General features: G+C 29.2%; 2 protein-coding genes and 1 long non-coding RNA gene across 4 annotated transcripts in view; 1 reads left to right on the forward strand and 2 right to left on the reverse strand.

The window, feature by feature from the left end:
• Positions 1 to 1,053: 1,053 nt before the first annotated feature.
• Positions 1,054 to 3,290, reverse strand: LOC147801023 (uncharacterized). Its single transcript, XM_087155986.1, has 2 exons — positions 3,025 to 3,290; positions 1,054 to 1,904 (listed from the first exon to the last, which is right to left on the reverse strand). Exons 1-2 carry the CDS (start codon positions 3,164 to 3,166, stop codon positions 1,114 to 1,116), a joined length of 933 nt encoding a protein of 310 aa, XP_087012112.1. The 5' UTR covers positions 3,167 to 3,290; the 3' UTR covers positions 1,054 to 1,113.
• Positions 3,291 to 5,169: 1,879 nt separating this feature from the next.
• LOC107445689 (uncharacterized) lies at positions 5,170 to 14,909 on the reverse strand. Its single transcript, XR_001584281.5, has 2 exons — positions 14,576 to 14,909; positions 5,170 to 6,864 (listed from the first exon to the last, which is right to left on the reverse strand). It is a non-coding gene; the product is annotated as an uncharacterized LOC107445689 (long non-coding RNA).
• Positions 14,910 to 15,171: 262 nt separating this feature from the next.
• Positions 15,172 to 27,836, forward strand: part of LOC107455114 (tumor protein D54) — a 38,663-nt gene continuing 25,998 nt past the window's right edge. The window contains exons 1-2 of one of the 2 annotated variants that reach the window (XM_043041059.2): positions 15,172 to 15,505; positions 16,153 to 16,214. In XM_043041059.2, coding sequence (XP_042896993.1) covers positions 16,160 to 16,214 — 55 coding nt within the window. In that variant the 5' untranslated portion in view covers positions 15,172 to 15,505; positions 16,153 to 16,159. Of the gene's footprint in view, positions 15,506 to 15,564; positions 15,589 to 16,152; positions 16,215 to 27,836 lie in introns of those variants that run through there. The other variant, XM_071188349.1, reaches the window with a different exon arrangement.

Genomic DNA, 27,836 nt, shown 5'->3' on the forward strand with positions numbered 1-27,836 from the left:
GTGCTCAAAATTATTTAAAAGTTAATTTAACCAGGCTGTAATTAATATACACTGGTGTAAGAAATAAAGAGAACTTGCAGACTTGGTCGATTATCTCTAGAACTACAGATCGATTTGAATGAAATTGATTTGTACATACATTGATACAAATTAAGGCTGGGACACACCTGTCATGCAGCGTTCCGATCCGACTCATACCCGATTTTCTTTAAAAAGTGTGACCGGTGCGGGATCGGAAAGGAATGAGCACATGTTTCATGTTCACAACCTGCTTCTTTCCGATTTTACGTTAGTTCAACTCGAGATCGCAAACAACCGTGGAACTGTGCAATAATGTTGAAGCATTTTAGCAATCGTGATTTAGCTATTGTGGCTATTTGTTTGGACGAAGAAGATCGAAATAATGAAAAGAGTAGTGGGAAACGTGAATATTGGGTACATGATGCATGGAAAAGAAGACACGAAGAAGGGGAGTTTACCACACTTTTACCTCATCTGTTGGACGACGAGACGAAATTTTTTCATTACTTCAGAATGCCTATGCACACCTTCAATCAATTGGAACTTAAACTCAAAGAACATTTAACCAAGCAAAACACGTATTTTAGAAAAGCGATTACTCCTAGACACCGCTTGGCAGTATTTGTAAGGTAAGATACCATTTCATTTACACTGTGGTCTCTTGTCAAAAAACATCAGACATAATTTATTAGATAATGCATTGTAGTTGTGAAACAAGACTTTGTTCATAAGTCTTCATTAAGCATTTTAACTACCTACATATATATTGTGAAACAAATAAAAAAAGACAATAAATAACTATTATAAATGTAGGCCTATATACATATATAATATGTATGATTATAAAACATAATTTTCCTAACCATGATGCAAATTGCTACGTCAAATAAATTGTCAAAATTATTTTTTTCAAATAGTTTAAGAAAAGTTCAGAATATATTAGTTAAACCTTGTTTTATGACAATTATATTTCCAGATAAATTTGAAATCTTTAGTTCGATTTTAAAAAGGCATAACATGTACAAGAAAATTACCAAAAGAAATGTATTATCATTTAATTACAATTTCACAGTCCAAATATGAAATATGTTGTTAAAGCTGTAAAAAATCTACGTTAGTGCAGTAAGTTTCTTCAGTGTCAGCGGGATGTGTTGGTGTATGTTGAATACTTCTGGAGAAATGTGCGGGTCTATTTGAATGTGCATACAATCCCTCTTCTTCCGACATTGTAATAGACGTTTCAGAGGAAACATTGTTTGTATGAATCATTTCAGTTTGTTGGTTTTCAAGAAGCTGCTGTAATTCGTACTCTTGGACAATATTGAAGATCTTCCCTTTAGCTGAATGAAAACGAACTGGATGCAGTGATTTCAGACTTGTAGCGATTCCAGCCAAAAAAGCATCAACAGGGTGCTGTCCATCATTTTTACGTGACTCTTTTTTCTTCTCAGCTTCTTTCTCAGCCAATAAGTATGCCATTAGCTGAGATGATGGAGACTCTTGAGGTTTCACTTCAAGCTTCCTTTTGCGTTTTACAGATAGAGGTCTATGGTCGATGGAAACTCGACTGGCTGGAGTTGTAGGTGTTAGCAACGACACGGATTGAGATTCATTCTCATTTATAATATTTAGTGTCTCCTTGGTGGAGTTCTGCTGATGAGAATCATTGAGTTGAGTTTCATCAGTATCGTCCTCTTCATCAGGAACATTACTTAGACCTTTACGTTCGGCGAGATGAGGAATCAAAAATTCAAGGATAGACTCAAATTTGTATCTATTGATTGATGTTGCCGACTGTCCAGATTTGGTTTTTCTTTTCTGTCTAGCTCTTCGCAGACTGTCTCGTATTCCGTTCCACTTCTTTTTACATTCCTCTTCTTGCCCTAAAAATGATAGAAAGTTATTAATATAAGTTGTTTGTTACAGGTTTCTTGCTACAGGAGATTCTTTCAAAACCATATCATTCAGTTACAGAATGGGAAGAAGTACAGTTGGTTCCATTATTCATCACACAAGCAGAGTGGTAATTCAAGTACTTATGAACGAAGTAATGCCAGCTCCGAATGAGGACAGGTGGAATGAAATAGCGATAGAATTTTGGAAAAAGTGGCAGTTTCCCAATTGTATTGGTGCAATGGATGGGAAACATGTGACAATACAAGCTCCAAAATCGTCAGGAAGTCTCTATTGGAACTACAAGAAAACATACTCCATTGTTCTTTTAGCTCTAGTTGATGCTCGTTACAATTTCATATTTCTAGACGTGGGAAGCTACGGAAGAAACTCTGATGGTGGTGTTTTGTCTAATTCTAATTTTGGTAAAAAGCTATCTCGAAACCAACTTAACATCCCTGACAAAAAGTGTCTCCCAGGAACAGACACTAAACTTCCTATGGTTATAGTTGCAGATGAAGCTTTTCCCCTTACTGAAAACATTATGAGACCATTTCCTGGAAAGAACTTGTCTAACGAGCAGAGAATTTTCAACTACAGATTGAGTAGAGCAAGAAGAATATCGGAAAACGTTTTTGGCATTTTGGTGCAAAAATTTCGAATGTTCATGAGACCTCTCCAGGGAAGTCCTGACAACATAACGAGTCTTGTACTCGCAGCATGCATCTTGCACAACTTCATTCGAAATGACGAAAACTACCAAGTGCCTGAACTAACTCATGGTGCTGACATAACTCCAGTGGAGAAATCTCGCCTCCAGCACTTTCCACGTCGCAGAGGAGGGGGAAATCGTGAAGCATTTAATGTAAGAGAGCAGTTTAAACAATTCTTCAACTCTGAAGAGGGTAGTGTGGAGTGGCAAGAACGTCGGGCCCTCATAAGTTTATTGTTTTCCAAGCTATGCATTTTTTCAAATTTGTATAATCTAGTATAATTATTAATAATATAATAATAATAAATGATATAATAAATAATAATATAATAATAATAATGATAATAAATAATAATATAATAATAATAAATAATAATAATAATAATAAATGTTCTTACCTTCTACATTCAATTCCTTCGCAACTTTTTTCCAGATAATGTCCTTGTAGTCAGAGTTTCTATACTGTTCTTGAGTTTGATCATACAAAACTGGAAAATTTCTTACACTTTCGATCAGTTCCTCCGGTTTTATAGCCGCCATTTTTCGCCAAGCGATGTCAGAAAACCATAGAACACAGAAAACTATACAAAAACAGCTAACGACAAGCGTCCCGCATCAAGTAAACGAATGGTCTGCACTGTCTGAGAGTGATCGGACAACGAATCGGAGACGGGTGGGAGTAGAACAGGTCACGTGACGGACAGGTGTGGCTTGCTGCATTCAAGGCCGTTGACTATTCTCCTCTCATACAGTCGTCCGGCCGTATGACCGTAGTCGGATCGGAACGCTGCATGACAGGTGTGTCCCAGCCTTTACCATTCAACAATTGTAATACGCAAGCATGAACGTACGTAACACTCTTTGGATGGAATCGGAAGGCATGAAATAGCCACAGGAAATGATAAACTGCCCCATTTCAAGTATGAAATCACGCAGCAAGACCTGTATATTTCTGTAAGAGGGGACCATAACCCTGATTAAACAATTTTTTTGTTTATTCTACAGCCACTATTTTATACCAGTAGTTCTAGAGATAAGAAAATTTTGTAAGCAACTAATTTTAAGAGTTATTTTCTGTATTTAACACAGGACTTAAATACAGAAAGAAAAAAAGGACATGGAGACTGATTTGTAATTCTGACCCCCAAAATATAAAGGGGTAACCGCAGTCTGGGAAATATAATTCCCATAGTTTGATCAGGAAGACAAATTAATGTTAATTTTACTTTGCGAATTTCACCATATCTGGAGAACTTTTTAGGCGAATTGAAAAAAAAATTTTTTTTGAGTGAAAATGGTTGAATAGTTTCCCAGAAATCAAATTTTAAAGTTGTCTATTTAAAATTCGATTTCAGAGGAACTATTCAACCGATTTCGCTTGAACTTTCTGTTTCGGCATGTAAACCATCAGTTCAAAACTTATCAAACTAATACTAAATAAAAAAAACTAACTAAAATAATTATTTGCATTTAATTATTTTAGGATAAATTTTATAATTGTGAGTTAAATGTTTCCATTCGCTTAAAAGGAGGGCTTTGGAGGTATGGCAAAATATGCAAAAAGTAAAATTAACATTAAGGGGTTTAAGCTAAAGGGTCCTATTTTCAAGACTGCAGCCAACCCTTATATTCTGGGGGTCAGAAATCCAAATCCGTTAAAAATGTTGTGTCTGATTTCGTAACTCACAACAATGCATTAATTTAGGTAACTCCCTCAAAATATTAAGAGTGAGTCCTAGAACGTGAAGATCCGATCATTAGATAAAAAATAACGCAGTGTGGGCCTTTTTTTAGGGAATTGTACAATCTTATTTTAATGGATATAAAAATTCAACACTGCCCGGATTATAAGTGTATATTTAAACAATAAGAGTAATATGAATAAATTAGATTATACTTGGGGCAATTCAGAATATAAATAACAAGCTGGAAGAAGTTTAAGGCTATAAGACAATAAAGTCGGACAATTCTAACAGCTTTCAACAGTTACAAAAAGAAAATATATGTAATAATTATTTCACTATGTTAATAGAAAATGCCCATAATTCAAAAAATTCAAGAGCATAAATGAAACTAAATAATTAGCAGCCACTGTAATAAACTATTGTTGAAATCATTAATAATTTTTAAAAATCTCTAAATGGTTTTGAAAAGTACCACCTACAGAAAAGTGCTAAACGAACTTTGTTCAAATATTGATAAACTATCTAAAATTATTAGCTTTTCATTTAAAATAAAAGATTTGAGGGGACAGTCACCTCCCCCATTAATGCTACACCAATGTTAGCAACAGCAAATGTGAAGTTAAACCCTTGAACCAGTAAGTACTGGATTTTAGTAGACAGAACCCAGATCATTAGAACGCAAGTTACTCAGGGTGATAATTCTATTTTTGATCACAGAATATTCTGAAAAAACTTAATTCACTCTAACTATTCATTTCAATTATGTCAAAATTGCATTTAGATGACTAAAACAGATTGTAATTAGACGCTGCTACACAAAAATTAAAAAAATAATAAAGGATTAAAAGTCAAAACAAATAAAAATTATCAAGTTTATTGAACAAGGATAGAAAAAAAATGAAAGAGCTAATTAGGTAAGTCTAAATACAAAAGAAAAAATAAACTTTTCAAAAACAATGAGATTTCTAATAAAAAGTTGCACAATGAAAGACAATGATTTAAGTTTATAACATAATTAATTAATGCATATCATATACAATTTTCTTAATCTAAAAACATTAATCACAACATACAATAACAGATTTCCTTTATGTAAGTTTGGAAAAAACAGGATTTACATAAAATGAAAATATTTTTCATAAATTATAAAAATCATAATTTGCATTTTAAACATCTAATTGCATACTTATTGTGTTTTGAAAGTAAGTGATTTTCGTAAAGAATATAACAATTTTAATTTGAGTTGAAATTTTAATTATTTTTACCTTACCAATAAGAACAGCAAGTCTATCAATAAGTTAACTTTTAAAGTTTAAGAAATTAACTCACAAATTGTTTTATGACTTTAACTGTGTTTAACTTGTAAATATATACAAACTGCTTTTGTAACATTGAAATAAAAACATAAGGATACAGCAGATAAATACTATCAGGTTATCAATAAACATTCACTTCAGTCAAAATATTGAATCTTAGAATAACCATGAAAATCTCATTCAACGACTTATAAAATTGCAACTTCTTGGTCACAAGTCTTAAGTCAAAAATGTTAATACTTTAATGGTAAGTTTTACAACTAAAATTTTTTTTAATCCAGTGAATGATAAATCCTGACCAAATTATTGGATAGAAAAAAATCATATATTCTGTTTAAAATTTATTTCTACTCTAATGAAAATGGACATAAATGTCGAATGTATTTTTATATTGCAGTTTTAAATATCTAAAAATCAAAAACATACTTTCCAATGAAGAAAGGTCAATTGAAAACAAATAACTGATACAAAAATGACAAACACATATTACAATAATTGTGCATTTAAAACATATCACAAATGATAATAAAATTGTCAAATTAAGTGAAATAAATATACGCTATGGTTTAATAATGCCAAATATATATGCAATATTCAGAAAATATGCCAATTTTGAGGTAACAACGCTGAGAAAAAAATTAAACAATGAAAAATAACCAGCTCTGTTGAATAGTACATGTTAATAAAATTTCCTCAATTATGTTCTATTTTTTTTATTACATTTAACAGCAAAGAGAAAATATTAAGTTAACAAAACACAAATTAGCATAACTTCTTTAAGGATTCATAAGCCTATTTAAAACAGAAATTTTAGCTTCCAAAATTTTAAATACAAAATAGTTTAATACATATTTAGGTTTAATTCACACAGCAAAAAGAATAGCAGAATATGTTACAATATCTCTTCTTTCTCTGTAGAAAAAATTCACATCAGAAGGTTAATTTTACATTCACCAAGAATTTGGACTCAAAGCATTTATATCAAAATTTGATAAGCAATATTTCTTTAAATTACTAGATTGAACAGAAGCATTTTTCTGCTTATCGAGTTCTTGGGTAGAACAGCAAACTTTAAAATTTGAGGCAACAGATTCATGATCACTTTTGGATTTCCAAGGTGAAAAATAGGACTGTGCTGCTTTAATACATCCATCATTCAGCTCTTTAACCTGCTTTCTCAAGCACTCAACAGGGTTACACACAGTAGACATAATTTCTGATTATTGATTCTGATTTCCTGCAAGAAAGAATTTAAAATTAGTAAAAAGTAAAAGTCTTCTGTCCTTCACATAACCTTAGATAACAACCATCTAATACAACAGCCAGCCAGCTAGTTTTGCTAATTTGAGATGTTCCCCTTGAACTCACAGTACCTTCATAACTAGTAAAATGAGTTATCTGAAGGTGATGAGCATAGCTGCATACCCGTTACTTTTTGAAATTTACTTCAATCAATATAAAAATACATCAATACAAAATACAGCCACTGCAACAATGATATTTGTAGAGAGCACTTCTAACATCTGCCAAGAGTGCCAACAATTTTTATATTTCTATTGTTAAATTAAAATATATATTTTTAAGTTACGCTAATTTGTTGGAAATAATAAAAAATACATTAAAAAAATATATTTCATTGTCTATAAGTCCAATAATTAAGCTATTACACTGAACACATAATTAACACTGATTTAAGTTTAGTTATCCAGAGTCAAAAAGGAAGAAAATTTGAATTTGGAACAAAAATGTTCTCTCTAAAAAGAAGGAGTAATTATGCATTGAAAAATTCCTCAAATTCTTGAAATAAAATAATTTCATTGTTAATGAACAATTAGTCATTTTTACACTTTGTGGTGTACCGAAGTTAACTATTAACAGAGCTTACCGCCAAAATTTTAATATCCGTCTCAACTTATTCCGAAATTTTAACTAGAACCAGTTTTGAAATATGCATGCTATTCTCTAGGCAGTGCTTGTCACGTAACAAAACCAGTAAAATCCCTTCGCTGGTTTTAAATAACAAATCTTGAGGCAAATATTTACAGAGAACACAAATAGCTAAGAAGCCCCATCCCATTCCAATAGTCTCTTATAAAAATTTACAGATCATATTTAACAGTTAATATATATAAATATATTCCATAACCACTTTATCTAGTTTCAGACCTGCAACCTTACAAAATAAAAAAACAGGAGACTCTTTCTGTATCACGACATAACGCAATATTGAAAATTAAACCTTATTCACATTTCCAACAAGAAGTTTATTTCAAAATATATTATTTACATTACATAAAATAGATCACAATAAGATTCTGACACTGACTAATAAAGATATGCGTTCTTACTATAAAATATAAGGTTTTATAGAATTATATTTAAACACATCTTGATTTTTTCAAATTTAGGGAGAGGTTCAAAATTCCGCACATGCCAGCTGATCTCGCCCCTTAAAGAGTATTTGATTGGCTGAGAATTTCTTTATTCATGATCACAACACTCTTAAGATTTTTTTGTTAATATTTTTTGTACTTAACTGTCAAAAATATTGTTTAAAATTTCCATGACGCTTTCTCTTAAAACTAATTTCAATGTAGCTTCCAGTTCCATATAGTTTCCTAACTTTAATAAAGTTTTTAATCTATTTGAAAATCAAGACAAACTAATGTACTTCCTTTTAAGACTTTCTACAGGCTAATGGTGAAAGCAGAGGAAGTGCTGCCTTAGGTAGATAGTTTTGCCCTAAGTTACCTGTAGACCATTTCAATCCCCAATAAAGGGTTTTTGACAGTACTGAATAATTCCATTCACTCTTTCTTAAAAGTTAGCTTAAAATTTGGTGATTCATCATGTTTGACAGACAAAAGAGAATATGTTATGAGTAGAGGTTACTAGATAAGATACAAATGAGAACATCTGTCAATCATTTTATCCTCTTTCTCAAAAGAAGTTTGCTTAAATTCTTTACTAGATAAGAGATGAATGAGAATGTTATTTTTCACTTCTATCTCCTATCCATTTTACCCAGTCTCTTCTGTCTGTCAAACATGATGGATCTCCAAAATTAATTCAAGCTCAGGAAACCATCCTGTATTGTATTTGTTGTTGCATTTCTTTAGCCCTGTGGCAGAATTTTTCCAGCTATCTGTGACAAACACTGTAGCACTAATATCTTTCTGCAAGATACTTTTAACAATAACAAACATACACGTCACTAATTTAAAATAATAAAAGTGTTGTGTATACAAAAAAATTTTTTTTTTCTTAATAAAACATCATGTAATAAATTTTTATTCTATTATGGGTGATATTCTGGAATTGTGTGTGCGGGGGGGGGGGGGGGGGGGACACAAATTATTTCCTTCTTCGCATATTGTAAATAATTATCATAATGAAAAATGTAATTAAAAATCATGAAGTCTGTATTTGCCGAAAAAAAGATTGAGGACGAAATCACGCGAATCGGGTTCCTCAAATTCGCGTTTCGTTTCGAGATTACGTTGTTGTAATAAATAATAAATCATATAAAAAATATCGGACTTAAAAACTATGGAGAAATCAATAACAATATTGTTTCGAATTTTCCATATAGTTTGAAATATATCAGGATATTTAATATCCACGTGAAAATCAATATCAACAACTGCCGAAAATATAACAGAAACATTACATCGATTTATAATACTATCGTCATAAGTTGAGAGCAAACATAATAATTATACGTACTAATTTTTAATATTTTTTTCAAAAGAAAAATCTTTCTGCAAGAACTCTGTAACGTTCTGCGACAATGTCGCTGTGATTCTGCCACGGGTTTCTTTAGTAATGAGAAATAGATGAACAGAAAAATTTTAAGGGATTTCATACTTATCTTAAATATATTGATTCTGGAATATTTATATGGAAGATAACTATAAATATGTAATTTAAAGAGTAATTCCTAAAACTACTAAAAAATTGTTAAATAAACAGTTTTGCACTTTGTTGGCCTGCAAAAAGCTTACTTTATAAATGTTTAAAAATAAATAAAACAAAAAAAAAAAATTCTCTGATTCTCTGATCCCAATTTATTATTTTTACTCAAGGAAAGAATTTATTAAGTCTTTCATTAATACCAGCATGAAAAGATAGTACAACATTAAGACTCTTTAATTCATAACGTAATTATTTTCGTACAAAAGTTTTCCTTATTAAAATTGTTCTCATTTGAATTAAAAATTAAACCTAAAAAGCATTAAACTAGGTAATATCGTAAAAAAACCCACCCAGGTAGGGCTTTTTTTTAAAACTCTGCATTGTACAGACTGACTAACCACAATGAAATGAAATTTATCTTAATATGAGGAAATAAATCACAATAACTATATTCAAAGATAGTTATAGGTTATTTTTATTCTTCAAGTTAATTAAAAAATTTTAATATAGAACAGAACCCGTTATCCGGAAATCAGTAAACCGGAACAAAATTAGATACATTTTCCTGCCATTTTTTTAAAAAAATGTTTTCTTCCTCATAAGATTTTAGGATATTTCTTTTTCTTTTGAAAGATGTTTACCTTACCATCATTTCGGAAATAATCATTAGTGTATTACAGTAGGGAACCGATTATCCGGAACGATCGGGACCATCGCTAATCCGGATAACTGATTTTTCCGGTTTTCTGAATCGCTACAAAAAGACATTTTTATTGTTAAACCCAACTAAAAAAAATAATATTTGGAAATAATCTTAAAAAGAAAAAACGAAGTAATACACTAATGATTATTTCCAAAATGATAGTAAGGTAAACATTTTTCCAAAAAAGAAAGAAAAATCCTAAAACCTTATGAGGAAATATTTTTTTTTTTAAAAATGGCGGTAAAATTTATCGAATTTCGTTCCAGTTTTCTGATTTCCGGATAACGGGTTCTGTACTGTACTTCGTTTTTCAAGATTATTTCCAAATAATTTTCTTTTAGTTGAGTTTAACAGTAAAAAAAAACTGCTTTTTGTAGCGATTCAGAAAACCGGAAAAATCAGTTATCCGGAATAGCGATCGTCAGGGTTGGGTTTTTGACGTCAAAAAGTGGTTTTTGACATGACAGGGGTATAATACTGGTTTAAACCGTCAAAAACCCGTCAAAAATGTCAAAAACTGAAGTTTGCCAAGAAAATATATAAACTTCAAAACTACCAACAGTTGCCATGCATTATATTGAAATTTAATTATACTATAGGTAATCAGCAGGTTTTAAAATATTTTTTAATTAAAATTAAGGTAAAATAACAGATTTAAAATCTCAGAAATTTATATTCAAATGCATGTGCAGAAAAATTTTGCACAAAAATTGTTTAAATATTTATATTTAAAAAAATTTTTTTTTTCTTTTTGATACTTAAGAAAATTAAAAGTTTATTACTATGCATTTTTAACATATAAGGAACATATAACTAATATTTATTAGGAACTTACAAGTTATGTTGTATAAATACAAACTTGATGTAAGATACAAGTGTATAAAAAAATTTTTTTAATGTTATACCGAATATCTTTATTATCCAGTATGTTAATTTGAATTTAAAAGTAGTTATATTTATGAATAATGATAAATATAATTCATATTGTTTATTATATTTATTTATAATTATTACACTTATCATTTTAAAACAATTTTTATCTCTTAATTTTTTTTTCTCCACTTGTATTAAGAATACAAATAATGCATATCTTGAAAGCAAGAAGTAATTATTCAACAGCTGAATATTTAGATATTCAACAAAACTATGTATATAGTATTCAGCAAAATGAAATTCACAAGTATTTGGATAAACTAAATTTTCAGCATAGTAAATAAATAGGCTGAATATACTGTAAATCGACACTAACTACTCTGTGTATTTAACAGAAAGCACTTAAATTTGTATTGTCTTATGTTAAAAAGATTATTAAGAAGATTTAAAAGAATATTAAAAAGATTTCTCTTTAAAAGAAGATGTCTAATGTGCAAAACTGCTAATGTTTATCTTTAAAAATGTCTAATTTTTAGTATAATCTATACTATACACTAAATTTGGTTATAAATAAATTTCTTAATAATATCACTGTAGATTTTCAATAACACATGAAAATGAATACATAATATTACAAAAGATGTGAGCGTTCAAAAGTACTAGATTTTGGTTACTATTCAAAATATAAGTGTTTCTTCAAAATTTTAAATTTATTTTTTCTAGAACATATTTAGAAACACTATCCTTCTTTAAAAAATATATAAATTTTATGTATTAATTAAATTTCACATATGAATATAGGTTTTTGACATTTTCGACAGTGAGGTTTTTGACGTGACGGTTTAAACCATGGTTTAAACTGTCAAAAACTGTCACATGTCAAAAACCTGCCAACCCTGGCGATCGTCCCAGATAATCGGTTCTCTACTGTAGTAGGATGCACAATCTTCTTGAATGAAGGGCTATGTACCAAAATATCTAGATATGTTGACGGATTTTTTGTTGGAAATTTCTAATTATTCATTTTAATTTATACCTATTAACTTATAAATTTTAAAACAATTAAACACAGTTCGTTTCATTGGTCAACTTAGTAATATATATGCATGAAATTATCTTAATTTAAACATTAAATTCAACCAAAATGGGGGGAAAAAAAACAATCTATACTTTTAAAATACATATATATTTCCTTTTTATAAGAAAATAAAATGAATTTATCTAAAAATATAAACAAGGAGAAAAGAGTTTTATTATTTATCTCATCCAGTAATACAAAAAGTAAATTTTAAAATGAACTAACCGTAATGTTCTTGAATGAAAGTAAGAAAAATATACTTTATTGAGCAACATAAATGCAAATTAAAGAAATTGCATGGCATCTAAAATTATTTAAAATAAAACAAACACATTATAGCTCAAAATTAGCTTCACCATTCAGTTGGGACTAAGTTTCATATATTTTTAACATTAGGACACTTATTGTTAGTGAATTATAAGAGATTTTATGAATGTTAAGTTTTAAAACAGTTTTTTAAACTACCAAAAATTAGATTTTTGAAACCGCACGGAAATGCCTAGCTTCCTAGGCTTAAATGCCTTCGAAACAGCGATAAAAATCTCCGGCTTGCAATGAAATTGGCACAAATAAAGCTGGTCAAAAGTGATTATATGCATGACACAAAGTCGCGAGTCTTATTTGTATTAAAAAGTTCGGGATTTTAAGAAACACATGAAAATCTAAAAATAACCTCCGAAAACTCACTTGGATAAACTATAAAATGGACTGAAAGAACTTCAAAAGTGAAAAAAGCAATCGGAAAACTGTATTTAGATTTGCAGTGTCAAAAAATTAATATATAATGTATTATTTCTGGATTGTGGACTCTCAAAGTTTGTGCACCCTCATGTCATGGTGCAGAGTGGTTTAATTACTCACACTGCTGATATAGAAAGATTAAGATTTTTCAAATTTATTCCGTAATTCTATATATTGCAATAGCAATATATATAATTGTAAAGCAATAATATGTATAAAAAAATTTAGGTGTAACATTTCCCACCCATTGATTCTTATTCAATTGGAAAACTATTAACACTCAGCTTTTTGAATAAAAAACAAATTGTTTGCTACATTGGAATGAATGGATCAGCATGGACCTTCCAATGGGAATAGAAACTGCAATTATACATGCATCAGGTTAATATAAAATCAATGAAGAAAGCACAGTTCTCCCTAGGAATAAAAAAAGGGCAGGGCACTTCCTCACAGAAAAGGGCACAGAGTTTTGAAACCATTAAAATCAAAATATGACCATACTATTAAAATTTATCAAAATATGTAATTATTATGATAACTGACTTTGATCCTGAACTTTAAATTACCCCTTTATGCTATTTTATTTGTACATTTCACAAAGTAATCCTCACTCATTATCAAAATAACAAAAGTTAAAGCAAACCAAAATAAAAAAGATTATCAACTTGAAAGCTTTTCCTACATCTTAAGCTGAAAATTACGAGAAAAAATTTAAGTTTATTTTTTAATAAAAAGTATTTACTTAAAAATATAAACTTTAAAATCAGTAAAAAACTCCAAATAAGAGATATGAATATCCCTTGGTCCGAACATCAAGCAAAATTTAACTATAACATAAGAAAAATCTTACTAAAATGAAGGAATAAAATGAGACATTAATGTTAAATAATTACCAATAACAAAATAAATCAGAAATGGACTTCTCATGAAAATAATTGGTTAAGAAAACAATCTTCTCGTGAAAAAATAAAAAGGTAGTATTTTTTAGGGATGACTGCTTCTTTTAACAAAAATGGCAAAGAGGAGAACACTGAAGTACCTCCCATACTTAAATACAACAGGACCAAGTCATTACCTGATATGCCTGGATCTTGTATTTCCAACAGGGTATGTCAATAATTAACAGTACTTAAAAAAAATACATTCCTTTGGATAAGTATATTAAGATTAAAAAATTGCGCCAAAATTTAGTTGACAAATACAGCAAATGAAAAAATTAAGTTATTTTTTATTTTATTTCCCAAGCTATGCTTAGCTTTATTAATAAATAGTTGTTCATCCCAAACGTTGCAATAAAATAAGTAAAAACATGAACATAAATAATACTCGATCCCTTAATTTTACTTCTGATTAATATTAAGTATAAATTATTGATACAGTTAATGTTAATGCTAGTCTTTAACAGAATTATAGGTAGACAAATATGCCATAGAAAGTTTTTTAGCGCGCATTTTGTAGACTAACAAGCCTTGAAGACCATGCATTCATTTAAATTAAACAATTGCAAATAAGTTAAAATGAATTTTACTTAAAAATACAGGGAGAGCTTCAATTACAGTAATTTCAATATATTAATCTCTTTTAAGAAATAAAACATCAATAAAATTCACAACATGACATACATAGAACTATTCTTACCAAAATTATTAGCAGCCAACCTCATAAAACAGAGAGAATAGATTTAGCTATACTTAAATTACTAGTGTTATATTTAATGCGAAATTTCACAAACATTTTAGGGGAATATAGAGCCATAGACCTTAATTAAATTATTTAGAAAAAGCTTTGCACTAAAATTAAACAGATATCTATGAAAAACAACTTCTTAGTCTGTTTTGGACAAAATATGGGTTAATGAGATTGAAAAATCTTTTCAAAAAGAATTATTCAATATTCCCCTAAATATTACACGGCGATGCTCACATGTCCCAGCAACAGCAGCAAGTCAGACTGGTGGAGGTTTTTTTTTTTCAAGCGGAATTCGACCGCAATTGCACGCTTTAATGGCACTTTCTAGAAAATATTAATTTTCCAAGAATCGCCTATAGATGACGCTAACTAAAGTTCCTGACGAGAGCAAATCATGGTTGCGGGACGAAATCCTTAAGAGCCATTCGCAGTGCTTAGAAATTTCAATAAAGCGCGAATGACATTTACGACGCGCTATCTGAATCATATGCAGTGAGAATGCTTCACTGTAATGAAACAGCTTAATGGCCATTCTCTTTAAATGTGGATTATGCACTTCCAATCGTTGACGGGAAGGAATGAAAACCTGATTGGTAAAAGATATTTTCCTGTAGAAAAATAAAGTTGAAAAAGAATGGCACTTTTATAAACACAAATAGTCATTTACCATATACAGCGCTACCTATATTACCAAATAACTATCAGCTGTTCTTAAAATTGCGATGTAGGAATGTTTAGGTTTGACGTTTGTTGTTTAAAAGGTATTTGTTTACAATTGTGGTCTGGTGATTTAGTGCGGCTGCCGTCTAGTTTGTAGAATAACTAATAATAATTAATCACTTCTTCGTGTCTCTCTCAAAGCTTTCATTGAATATTAGGGTAAGAATTTGCTTTAATATTGATTTATTTGATATCAATCAATAGTCAATTAATTCAGTAAGAAGAAATGTTTGATTACTAAGGTAACAATGTTTATTTTCTTTGGGGGCAGTCACAAACTATTTTCAAGTGAAAGAAAGCTACATGAATTTTTTCAGCCATAATTTCTTAAAAAAAGACCACTTCTGAATTTTATATAAAAGAAAATGAACAAAAAAGTTTATTTCCGGCATAGTTTTGTTTGAATTGTTTCTTTCATATTTTCTCCTTATTTTAATAAAGCGCACCTCTTTTTGGAAAGCAGTTCAAGTTATATGTATATATAACTATGATTTACAACGTTAAATAGCTTTTTTCTACATATCTTACCGATACTATTATAAAACTACACAAAGGTGAGATTTGGTCACACATGATTTTAGCAGGAAGTAAAATTAAATTGAAATTATGATGCATGCCTGTTTGTCTTTTAGCATAAGACAAACAGGCAAAATATTTAAACAAATCGGAAGCAAAAAAATAAAATTTACCTTAAAACAATGAAATTGGTTTAATAGAGAATATTTAAGTTAAAAAATTAAGAGTATGTTATCTTTAAACCTGTCTCTACTGAAATATTGTTGAAGCTTTTTTCTTTTTTGTTTCAGATCAACAATGTCTATGTCACCAACAAGTGTGGATGGAAAATTGTATCCCAATATTGGAATTGGTAAGTAAACCTCATTACATTATTCTTATAGAAAGTTTACCTAATTGAATTTGATGAATACTTCATTCTTTTTTCTCAATGGCTTAACAGCTCAGTAGTGAGTTCTGATCTTCACAATTAGTTTTCAAAAGACTTCCCTTTGTTTGGCAATTCTTTTTTTTTTTTCCACTTATAAAATACTATAATCCTTTTTGGCTAAATCAATCCATATGAAATCCATTTGGCTAAATATATCCATATTGTTCCATATTTCAACTATGGGTTTAGCAAAATAAAAAAAATGGGTCTATCTTAAGGTATATTATCTTATGAAAGGTATATTTTCATAAGATTATATTTTTCATATTTTCATAGATTCATAAGGCATATTTTCATTATCTTAAGATATGGGATCTATTATATTAAGGTATATTAATGGCCAGTTTATTTTACTCTGCTATAGCCACTATTTTGAGTGTTTGCAACATTAGCTTACTTAACATTTTTGCAAACCAGCTTTGCACAACAGTGTGTATGAATTTTACATGGAATTGATATGCTGTGTAACACAACAGTTTGATAAGTCTTTTGTCTGTTAACAATGACAGAGAAAGAGAGAGAACTGAATATCTTAGCAAAACGAGTCTTTCAAATCATTCTAGATTGAATAGGTTGAATTCAAGTAAACGGAAGAAAAAGACTAACTTAGAAGTGTGCAAAATATTTAAAAATCATGCTGTCGTGAAATTAACATAGGTTCAAACTTTTGACAAAAGTTCACACTTTTTTGACATAAGTTATCAACACATCTACTATTTTATAGGACTAAGAACATTAAAAATATATAATAATTGCAGTTATCCTAATAATTTTTAAGAAACTAAAAGCTTTATTCAATTTTGATATATAATTTTTAATTATTAAGCTTCTTTGATTTTAAATTTATCTAACTTTTAAATGAACATCAATTCACATCATGTATGTGAATGCAGAAATTCTTAAGAACAGTTTTGTTAGCAGTAAAAACGGAATGATCAGCAGCCACTTAGCTAAGCACTAATACTTAGGTCCTAACATTTTTAATTATAAATTTACTTGTAGAAATTTAGTAATATGTTATAAATATTAAGTAGTAACTCTTTTGTGAAACATATACAAAACAATGTAGTGAATTATTATAATTGCTTTAATAAATTGCTTTAGCCAGAAATATGAATATACAACTTTTCACTTTTAGGTATCCATAACCTGTTTGATTTACTTTATGTTTTCCTTAAAAACTTATAACAAAAACATAAATGTTTGATCAGGATCATTGCATTGAGTGTTAGATGACCATAAAAAAAGGTTTGTGGTTGCAGTAAGCATTCAAAACAACATTTCCCCCAAACGTTTGCACATTCCAAAACTTCAATGCATAATTTTAGCATGCATAATAGTAAATAATTTTTATATCCAAGTAAAGCAATACATATATAAAAAAAAGTAGCAAAATAATAAAATTAAAACTATATTGGCTACTACATTATTTTTTAGGACAATGCATTATTAAATTTTATTTTTTTGTATCTAAGCGTTTTGGTACTGGAAAAGCCTTCGAATCAAAATTCTGTCTGTTTTCAGACTAGCCAGAGGGCTTAAATTTTGACTGAATGACTATGAAAGTGTCAATCAAATTCTGGCTGTTTCAGGAAGAATTTGCCAATCAAACATTTTCTCACTTTCTGACATAAACAAACTTATAGATACAGACCTAAAAGTGAAAAAAGTAAAAAGTTTTAAACACCATATTTGTACAATGGACAAAATATTAGAAAATAAATTTAATTCTTTGTCAGATCTAAAAGAAAAACGTTAGAGGTACCATTTTCTTAATAAACTTATCTCACCATCTAAAATTCCAATTTTATGTTCATCTGTTTTTTTACTAACAATTTTCTGTTGTTAGAAGGATCTTTTATAGTAATCCATTGAAATTTATTTAGTCATTGCAAGCTTAATAGACTTAAATAAACTTTCTTTTTTTAGCAGGGCCAATTTTTTTTGCAAATCTGAACAAATATTTTTGTATAATTTAAGAATGCATTTTAAATTTTTAAATTTTCTCATTGACACAAGCACCAGAAAGGCTAGTGTCTTCATATTAGCACCACTGTTATATTGAGACTTAAGTCGGAGATTCTTAACCAAAAAGTGGTGGTGTAATCAAAGTTATAGTTTAAGAGTCTTTTTTTTGTTGTTCATTTTGCAAATTACATACGCACCCTTAAATTTATACAAATTTCATACATTTTTTTTATTAGTAGATTTTTTTTTCAAAACAAAATGCTAATGCTGGGCAAAAATATAGATACTTAAAACATAGAATTAAGTGGTATTGAATGACATAAGAAAAATGAGATTTTTCCGGCAATTTTGCTTTATTTTTCTAATTATATAATAAGAATATATTAATCATAGCGATATTTCATTTATGATTATGATGTATGTCATTTTCAGTGCAACATAATTTGGAGACCTACTTATCTGTTGTTCTTTTTTAAAGAAACTAAATTATCTTGCAGTATGCAGGGTTCATAGTTGTGCTGATATTCTTGATTAAAATTATTCTCTTCTTATTTGTCTTGATTCTTATCGCTTTATCCCGATTTTTTTGTTCAGAATGCACCATTTCAGCTTACAAAGATGATTCATAAGATTTAAAAAAAATTAATCGATATATATATTTTTTTTTTAAATATCTTTCAGTAGAAAGAAATGCAAGAAACTAGACCTATTTAAATTTGAAAAAAAAACTATATGTGTATTTAACAGAAACCTTTATCAAATGGAAAAGGAGATAATGTGAAAAAATGAAAATCTTTTATTTTTCTTAAAACAAATTTTTACTATATCACTTTTGGAACAAAAGTTTTCTTTTGAACCTGAACATTCTAAAAGAATTGTTTTAAATTTTTATCATTTTACACCTCTTTCCACCACAAGCCAGTCATAGGCATATATCCCAAGGTCATGTACATCAGATGTCATTCATGCATAGGATAGAGCAAATTTTTCAAAGAAAAAATCTTTCTTCCACATTAAAATCTTTCTTCCACATAAAGAAAAACTTATTAAAATTTTTGAGTAGTAAATTTTTTCTACAAAGAAAATATTGTTTTTCATTTTTTACACTTTTCATTTATTGTTATCGAAAGTACTTTTAAGTGTCCATTTACTTTGAGTCACTGGTTTAACATCTTAGTTTTTTTTAAACTTTTTATTTTGATGATCTTTTTTTCCAGATTACGATTTTCCTGTTTTTTTATTTATATATTTTTTGTATGGATTTATTCTTTAGTATGTTGATTATATACTATTAACGTTTTGAAGTAATTTGTTGTTACGTGAAAATAACTGTAAATATCAGGTTTTCTTTATTTGAAAACTTAGAATTTTGCCCATGTTTTTATTTTTTTTAGATTGCATAAATTAAAGAAATATACTACACTAAGTGTAATTTTCAAAGAGGTGATAGTCTAGTATGTGTGTATTGCACCAAAAAGTTTCCTGGTCTTGTCCTCAATTTTTCATAAATTGTTGTCCTAATTTTTATTTTGAACCACTACAAAATTTGCAGTGAGACAAAAATGACATTGCTTTTAGTACTCACTTATATGTATCCTTTTGTGTAGTGGAGGATAAGAACAGTATCCTGGCATATCTAAAAAAAAAAAAAAAAATTTTTTTTTTTTAAATATCAAAAATAGCTGCCCAGAAAAAAAGTATTCAGAAAAAACTGTTGATAAAGGAACTCTAGAAAAAAAAAATCAAACCATTCATTTTTATTTACTTGTTTAACTGACCAAACTTTTGGGGTTAGATCCAAACCTATCCAAGATTAATTTTTTGTAATGTTTGAAAAATGTCCATTATTTCAAAACAACTTAAATAAGATTTAAATTTTCAATGCTATTTTGAATTTTTATAAACACAGGCATTTACAATTTAATAAAAAATTTTGAAAAATAAAAGAAGTGTTTTTTTTCTTATTGTATTTTTTACAGAACATACTTCCAAAAGTAAAAGGTAACAAAGGAAAATTTTTTTACCTTTGTTTTCTGGTTTATCTTTATTACTTCTGGTGTGCTGTACATTAGGGATGGGTCTGTATCAATGTATCTAATATTTTGTACTTGAAAGTTACTAGTACAGTAGGGAACCGATTATCCGGAACGATTGGGACCATCGCTATTCCGGATAACTGATTTTACCGGTTTTCTGAATCGCTACAAAAAACCGTTTTTTTGTTGTTAAACCCAACTAAAAAAAATTTTTTTTTGGAAATAATCTTAAAAAGAAGAAAAAACGATGAAGTAATACACTAATGATTATTTCCAAAATGATGGTAAGGTGAACATCTTTCAAAAAAGAAAGACAAATCCTAAAATCTTATGAGGAAAAAAAAATTTTTTTTTAAAAAAGGCGGGAAAATTTATCGAATTTCGTTTCGGTTTTTTGGTCTTCCGGTTTTCTGATTTCCTGATAACGGGTTCTGTACTGTACTTGAAATAGAAACATTTTGAAATTAATTAATAGATTTTGTATAAATTCATTTTCAATATGTTTAGAAATAATACTGCTTAAACTTGTTTAAATAATTTGTCCTTAATTATCTTATTAATTTATCATCTAGAGGGCAGCACCATTAACTTTTATATTTGTAGTTAATTACCCATGTTCATTAAGAGGGAAATAAATATAAACTTCAACAGTGAGTTGTGGTTTCACTTGTATCAGCTAGTAGGTACTAACTCAAAAAAGAAATAATTACTTCCTCTTGAACTTATATCAATTTGTGATTTCATATCAATCTGCATACTTGTATCAATATGTGGATTCGTATCAACATGTATATATATTTTTTTGAAATCTGATTAAATCATCAAGAAATAAACAAAAAAAAATTGTATTTAGTATTACATTTGGTTAATTACTCAGCGGGTTTTGTGATAGAGCTTTCCTATATAAATTTTTGTGGAATGAATAACTTAATTGAAAGTAACGACAATAAAAATTAATTTTTTTAATAAAATATTTTTGTTTCTGTACTCGTTTTAAATCCTCTACTGAAAACATTAAAAGGGAACAGAATTGTTACTTAAAATTTTTATTTATTTATCCAGGGTCGACTGGTTTAAACCAAATGTTTTTTTTTTCTTTTCTTTTTTTAAATAAAATCAACCAAAAAAATTGCTTTTAAATAACGTAAGTTTTTATTATTTATTTTAAATACTTTTAGTTTAAATATAAATGAATGAAAATTAGCAAATTTTCCCTTAAAGATTTTTTTAATCTTTAGTTTAATTGCTAATGTCAGTCTGTTATTTTAAATAAACATCTGTAATTTTTAAATGTATTATTGCTCTTCTCCAAATCTATATTTATAAAATAAATAAAATATTTAAGTGAAAATTGAGTAAATTTAAAATTAGGTTGTGTCTCTAAAAATTCTTAAAATAATATTAAACATCACCTACTTCATGTTCTGACAGTTTTTAAAATTATTTATTAAATGCAATTTAATTACTTGTTGCGATCAAAGTTTATCTGTTTTATAATCTTGTTAAATAGTACATTATGCTTGTTACAATCAAAAGCATAAATGGCAATGAGGTGATTATCTGAATATTATATTTTATTTTTCTTACTAACTTCATGTAAACTAATTTTTATTTCATGTGTGCAGTATGTTTTTTATTAATGATTCTAATATTTTCGAAATATTATTCTTTTATAAAAAGGCATAATGCAAAATATTCAGAATTTATACAAAATTTTATCAATGTATATTATTTTATTTTATGCTGCATTATTTATAAGCATTTTTATGCATAAAGTTTCATTGTGTTAAAATAAATCTCAAAGTTTATTTTTTATTCATTATAAAATCCTTAGAACTAAAATATACCTTTACTTCACTATTTTATTGTATATATGTATACAGCCTGTTTGATATTTTTAGTATTCATCAATATTCCATTATCTCAAAATATTTTTTTAATTGAAAAAATATATTCGCGCTTCTTTAAGTCGCGTAAATAAATCGCGCTTCTTTAAGTTAAAAATTTTAAGCTCCTGTAAGTCAAGTTAAAAGTTTGTACTTACTCAATTGAAAGAAGAAAAAAAAAACTTGATTATTTTATTAAGTAAATTAATGCAAATGCTGTAATTTGAATAATTTTAAAGTATGACATTTTCATATATATTGACTAATAAAGGAGAACTCATTCTTTTACCTACATTACTAATATAACATTTTGATATTAAATTTTTATTTGCTTGTTAAATCGAAATTAATTCAATTGAATCGATGAAATCAAAGTGAAAAATTCTCCCCCTCCCCCTTTTTTTTAAAAATCATGTTAGCATGTTTATGGAAGGAAAGTAGATATTTTTTTAATTGTTTATTGATAATATCAATTAAAATTATAAAAGTTTCCTTAATTACATAATGATTATTAATTATTTTTATTAATTGGCCTATGATTATTAATTATTTTTAATTTAGAGCGTTAAGTATTATTTAACCCTCTGTTGTCTGTTTTTGTAGCTTACTTAAAAATTAATTTGTGACCTCTGACGTGTATACTATTTTTTTTATTTTACTTTTGGTAACAATTTTAAAAATATATAGTAAAGGTATTTATTATAGAACGTCTTTACTGTAGGTTTATCCTTCAGATAGGTAGTTCACGAATCCAATAATCGACTTTTCGTGCATTTAAAATTAATAATAATACAAGTTTGAGGAGGACAACTCAAATATGCTAATTAACAAATGCAGACGACAAAATTCAACCAACCCTTTCTTTAGATAAACAAATCTTCTTTTAGGTTAATTAGTATTTTTGATGCGTAAAATAAAGGGAGGGAGGGAAATATTTGGTTCCGTTCGAATTTTACCCTTCGAAAGGGTAGAGACGGAGGAGAAAAATTTTAAATACATGCTTTTAATCCTCTCTACAAGGGATATTATATAGTGGGTTTTTCGTTTCATTTTCCGGGTAAAAACTAAGAACAGGGCATGTGATTTTTCCGTGAATTTCGCACAACTCCGCGTATCTCAATACCATTTTTTCGCGGACTCCTACGAATCAAAAACTTATATAATCCAACGAAATTTTCACGGAGTTCCGCTATCTAAATTTTGAAACTTTCGCTAAATCCCGTTAACGATAAGTTTACATACATGTGCTTCTTGCCAGTTTGATTTAAACTGATGGTGGATATTTATTTTGTTTACTATCTTTCGAAACATGTAGCAATCAGAATTTGAGATGTAAAGCGTGTGGTATTTTAAATTATCGATTAATTTTTCTGACAAAACTGTGCCAATACAATTCTGCAATTATCAGTTCTTGAAATGTAGTTAGTAGTACACCGACTCAGGGGATAGAGCGTTCGCCTTCCCATGATGTGAACCAGGTTCGAATCCCAGTGGCGGCTGATCAATACGAATTCCGCTTCCGGCTTGCACCGACCATTGTGTTGGCGTAAAATATCCTCAGTGGTTGACGGATCATGGGTTAGAGTCCCCTTGCCGTCGGACTAACGGTTTTCGTTGTCTTCCTCTTCATGTAACGCAAATGCGGGTTAGTTCCATCAAAAATTCCTCCACGAAGGCAAATTTCTCCCAATGCGTGATCTGGGTGTTCCCTTGTCTTCTAGATTGGGTTCAAAATTACAAGGCTACGGAGTTGAAAATTGGTAGTCGTATAAACCCAAAAAATTGGGTCGGTTGTTCAACGACGGTTATAAAATTTAAAAAAAAAGTAGTATGCCATACTGTTATCTGTTTTTAGATTTTTGATAAATATCTTTGTTTTTGTGCAATTAAGATACATACCTGCCAACTTTTACGCATTTGGCGTAAAATTTCATTTTCATATTAAAAGTGGTAGTAAATATATGCTATTTTTTCTTTTATAAACTTAATTTTTAAATGATTTTGATCAACACTATTCTTAAAAAAATTAAGCACATATATTAATGTGAGTTCCAATCATGGCTGTCTGCTTAAGTTTTTTCAAATACAACGTATTTTTTTGCTTAAAATTGAAATTTTAATTCCATTTTAATACCACTGGGAAAAATGATAATGGAGAGGATTAAAAGTTGGCAGGTATGAAGATAAAAGAATTTTTTAGCCCCATTCAGATCGGTTTTCATCAGTTAAAACAGCAAGAAAATTAAATTTTAAGAAAGCTGACAGATGTGTAGTTTTAAATTTCTTACTAAAAACCGCAAATGACATAATTTGTATTGCCTTAAAGTTTTGAGGAGAAATTCATTGAAATTTTTAAAAAAAATTATCAAGCGCTATCACTTCCAATTTAATAAAGAATAATTCACTTTTTTTAAGGTACTGTGCTGTCAAACAATTCCATATCGCCCAAAGTTTGTTAAAAACAAAAAATATCGAGAAAGCGAAAACTGAATTACAAGATGGCGATTGTCTCTTCAGAGGACGCCATACCTCGGGAGAAACTTGTCGTCGCAAATTCTCTTTCACTTCCATCAATAATTTAAAATATTGAAAAAGTGAATTCAGACAAGCCTAGAGTAAGCAATGAAGTTTCAAATACTGAAAAGAAATTTATAAAATATCAAAATGAAAGTAAGTTATGAGAAGATAACTTAGGATTACGCAATGGAGAAGTTCTCTTCCAATAATTTGTTTGCATTTTGATGTTTTGTTTTTTTTATTATTTTTTTCTGCTATTGAAACTACATGACTTACTCTAGGTTTGACTCAACTGACTTAAACTGACTGACTGACTCTTCTCAACTGACTGACTCTTTTAAAGTTTAAACTAGTAATGGAGTTGAATGAGAATTTGCAACTATAAGTTTCTCCCTTGGTAAGGCGTCCTCTTAAAAGTTTTGTCGGGAAAGGGTACGAATGTGTGAGCTGTAAAATGTTAATACAAGTTTCAGTGATTATAAATATAAATTAATGACTCCTTATGTGTATAATTTCTTAACTCCGACAAGCATTGTAAAAATATATATTAAAGGTGGTCGTTTTCAAAAAAAATTTATATTATTTAAGAGGAAATTGAAATTAGCCACAAAAACTTGCAAATATAGCTATAATAATTCTTAATTTTTTAATCGTTTTTAGCATATATTTCTTATCGTAACCAAATTATTAGCTGTTATTGTATATTATAGAAACGAGAAATAAATAAAATTTAACATAACATCCAACAGCATTCCATTTTTCAACATAACATGACATTCAACATAACATAACATTCAACATAACATAACATTCAACATAACATAACATTCAACATAACATAACATTCAACATAACATAACATTCAACATAACATAACATTCAACATAACATAACATTCAACATAACATAGCATTCAACATAACATAACATTCAACATAACATAACATTCAACATAACATAACATTCAACATAACATTCAACATAACATAGCATTCGACATAACGTAGCATTCGACATAACATAACATTCAATATAACATTACATTCAACATAACATTACATTCAATATAACATAACAATTCAACATAATATTTAAAACTAAATTTTTAATTGTTGCAATTTAACATTTTATTAGTTTAAAATTTGCGCGCAGGAAATAAATACCAGTGCAGAACAAATATGTGTTGAAAGTTAAATTATGTATTTCAACGAAGAACTTTTTAGCAACTGATCTCAATCCATCTCAAAATTCTGATTGCATAAAGTGCACAAAGGACTTTTATGCACATTAATGTATTTAAATATAAGTAGTGTAATAGTCAGAGTTTTTATTTTATAACCGTCGTTGAACAGCCGACCCAATTTTATGGGTTTACGACTACTAATGTTGAACTCCGTAGCCTTGTAATTTTGAACCCAATCCAGAAGACAAGGGAACTCCTGGATCAAGTATTGGGAGAAATTTGCCTTCGTGGAGGACTTTTTGATGGAGCTAACCGCATTTGCGTTACATGGAGAGGAAGACCACGAGAATCTCCTACGGTTAGCCTGACGACAAGGGACTCTAACCCATGATCCGTCTACCACTGAGGATACTTCACGTCAGCACTGTGGTCGGTGCAAGCCGATGCGAAATTCGTATCGACTGGGATTCGAACCCGGTTCACCTCATTGGAAGGCGAATGCTCTATCCCCTGAGCCATCGCGGCTCATAGTCAGAGTTCGATTATTTCGTATTTTCCTTGAATTGACGGTGGGATTGGTAAACTGTTTTTGAAACTGTTTAAGATTTAAAATAACTAAATTTGGCCGACAATCACGGTTAAAACAGAATAAAAATCTTAACTTTCACTGTCCGAACTCTTGATGTACGCAGAAGAGAAAACAAACTGCAATCCATGTTTTTGTTTTGAATATCTGTCTATGGATACAAGATTATGAATACCCTGGTAGTAGTAGTCCTCAACGGATTAAACTAATGTGAGTTGAATTTCGAATGACCTGGGGCCACTTAGGCGAAATTCATTTCCAAAAACAGGCCTTCACAGAACTTTTCTTTTGAAAAACAGTTAGTCGTAGTTTTAAAACTAAAACTCCTTGAAAGATTTGTTTTTTTTTTTGTGTGTGTTTTTTTATTCACATAACAGAACCTTATTCTCTCATTCAAAAAGTTCTGAGTAGATTTTTCACTGAAACGAACCTTTTACAAAAAGTCTGAATCGACCATTGGTTTTTGCATTTTTTCACGAGTGCATAAAACGGACCTTTCACAAAAAGTCTGAATCGACCATTGGTTTTTGCATTTTTTCACGAGAGCATAAAACGGACCTTTCACAAAAAGTCTGAATCGACCATTGGTTTTTGCATTTTTTCACGAGTGCATAAAACGGACCTTTCACAAAAAGTCTGAATCGACCATTGGTTTTTGGATTTTTTCACGAGTGCATAAAACGGATCTTTTACAAAAAGTCTGAATCGACCATTGGTTTTTGCATTTTTTCACGAGTGCATAAAAACGGACCTTTCACAAAAAGTCTGGAATAACCTACGATGAAACAAGTGCCGGAATCAACAACAGTCTGTCTATGGGAAGAACTCTCCTCGCCGTTCGTCATGTATAGTTCGGTGACTGTGGTTACGAGGTTTAACTATTTCAAGTAAAGGAGATAGGTTTTGGCTGGAGTCAGAGGGAGAAAGAGAATCAGAAGGAAGAAAAACTCCCCTCTTTAAAATGTGCTGTTTCTTGCTTCCATAGCAGCTGACAACCTCAGACTTTGTGGCGAGGGGAGTTCTTTATATAGACAAACTATATCTATATTGAGCTAAGCGTAAACGAGAATTCATTTAGTAGTCAAGATGATCTGGTGTCGTTAACTAAATGGGAGGAAAAGACCGCTGGAGTACTCAGGGAGACATTTATTTTTAAATGATTAAATAATTGATTAAAAGCATTAAATAATTCAGAAACTAGGCTTGGGTTTAATCTTAGGTCTGCAAAGTTTTTAATTTTTATTTTATTTTAGTGTTTTTAAAATGTTTTAGAAGCCCACAAAAACAGTTTTTTCTACGTGTCTCATATTAACGTTATTATTTTTACCATTTGTTTAATATTTATTAATTTAAACAAATGTATTAATG

This window comes from Parasteatoda tepidariorum, chromosome 12, assembly GCF_982258835.1.
Source record: "Parasteatoda tepidariorum strain Cologne lab strain chromosome 12, Ptep-v5.0, whole genome shotgun sequence".
NCBI classification, from domain to species: Eukaryota; Metazoa; Arthropoda; class Arachnida; order Araneae; family Theridiidae; genus Parasteatoda; species Parasteatoda tepidariorum.

Bases quoted from the DNA above. Each gene is read 5' to 3' on its own strand.
- LOC147801023 (XM_087155986.1), bottom strand. From the start codon at position 3,166: ATGGCGGCTATAAAACCGGAGGAACTGATCGAAAGTGTAAGAAATTTT. The intron at 1,905-3,024 runs GTAAGAACATTT...TATCATTTTTAG, and splicing joins GAAGGAATTGAATGTAGAAG to GGCAAGAAGAGGAATGTAAA.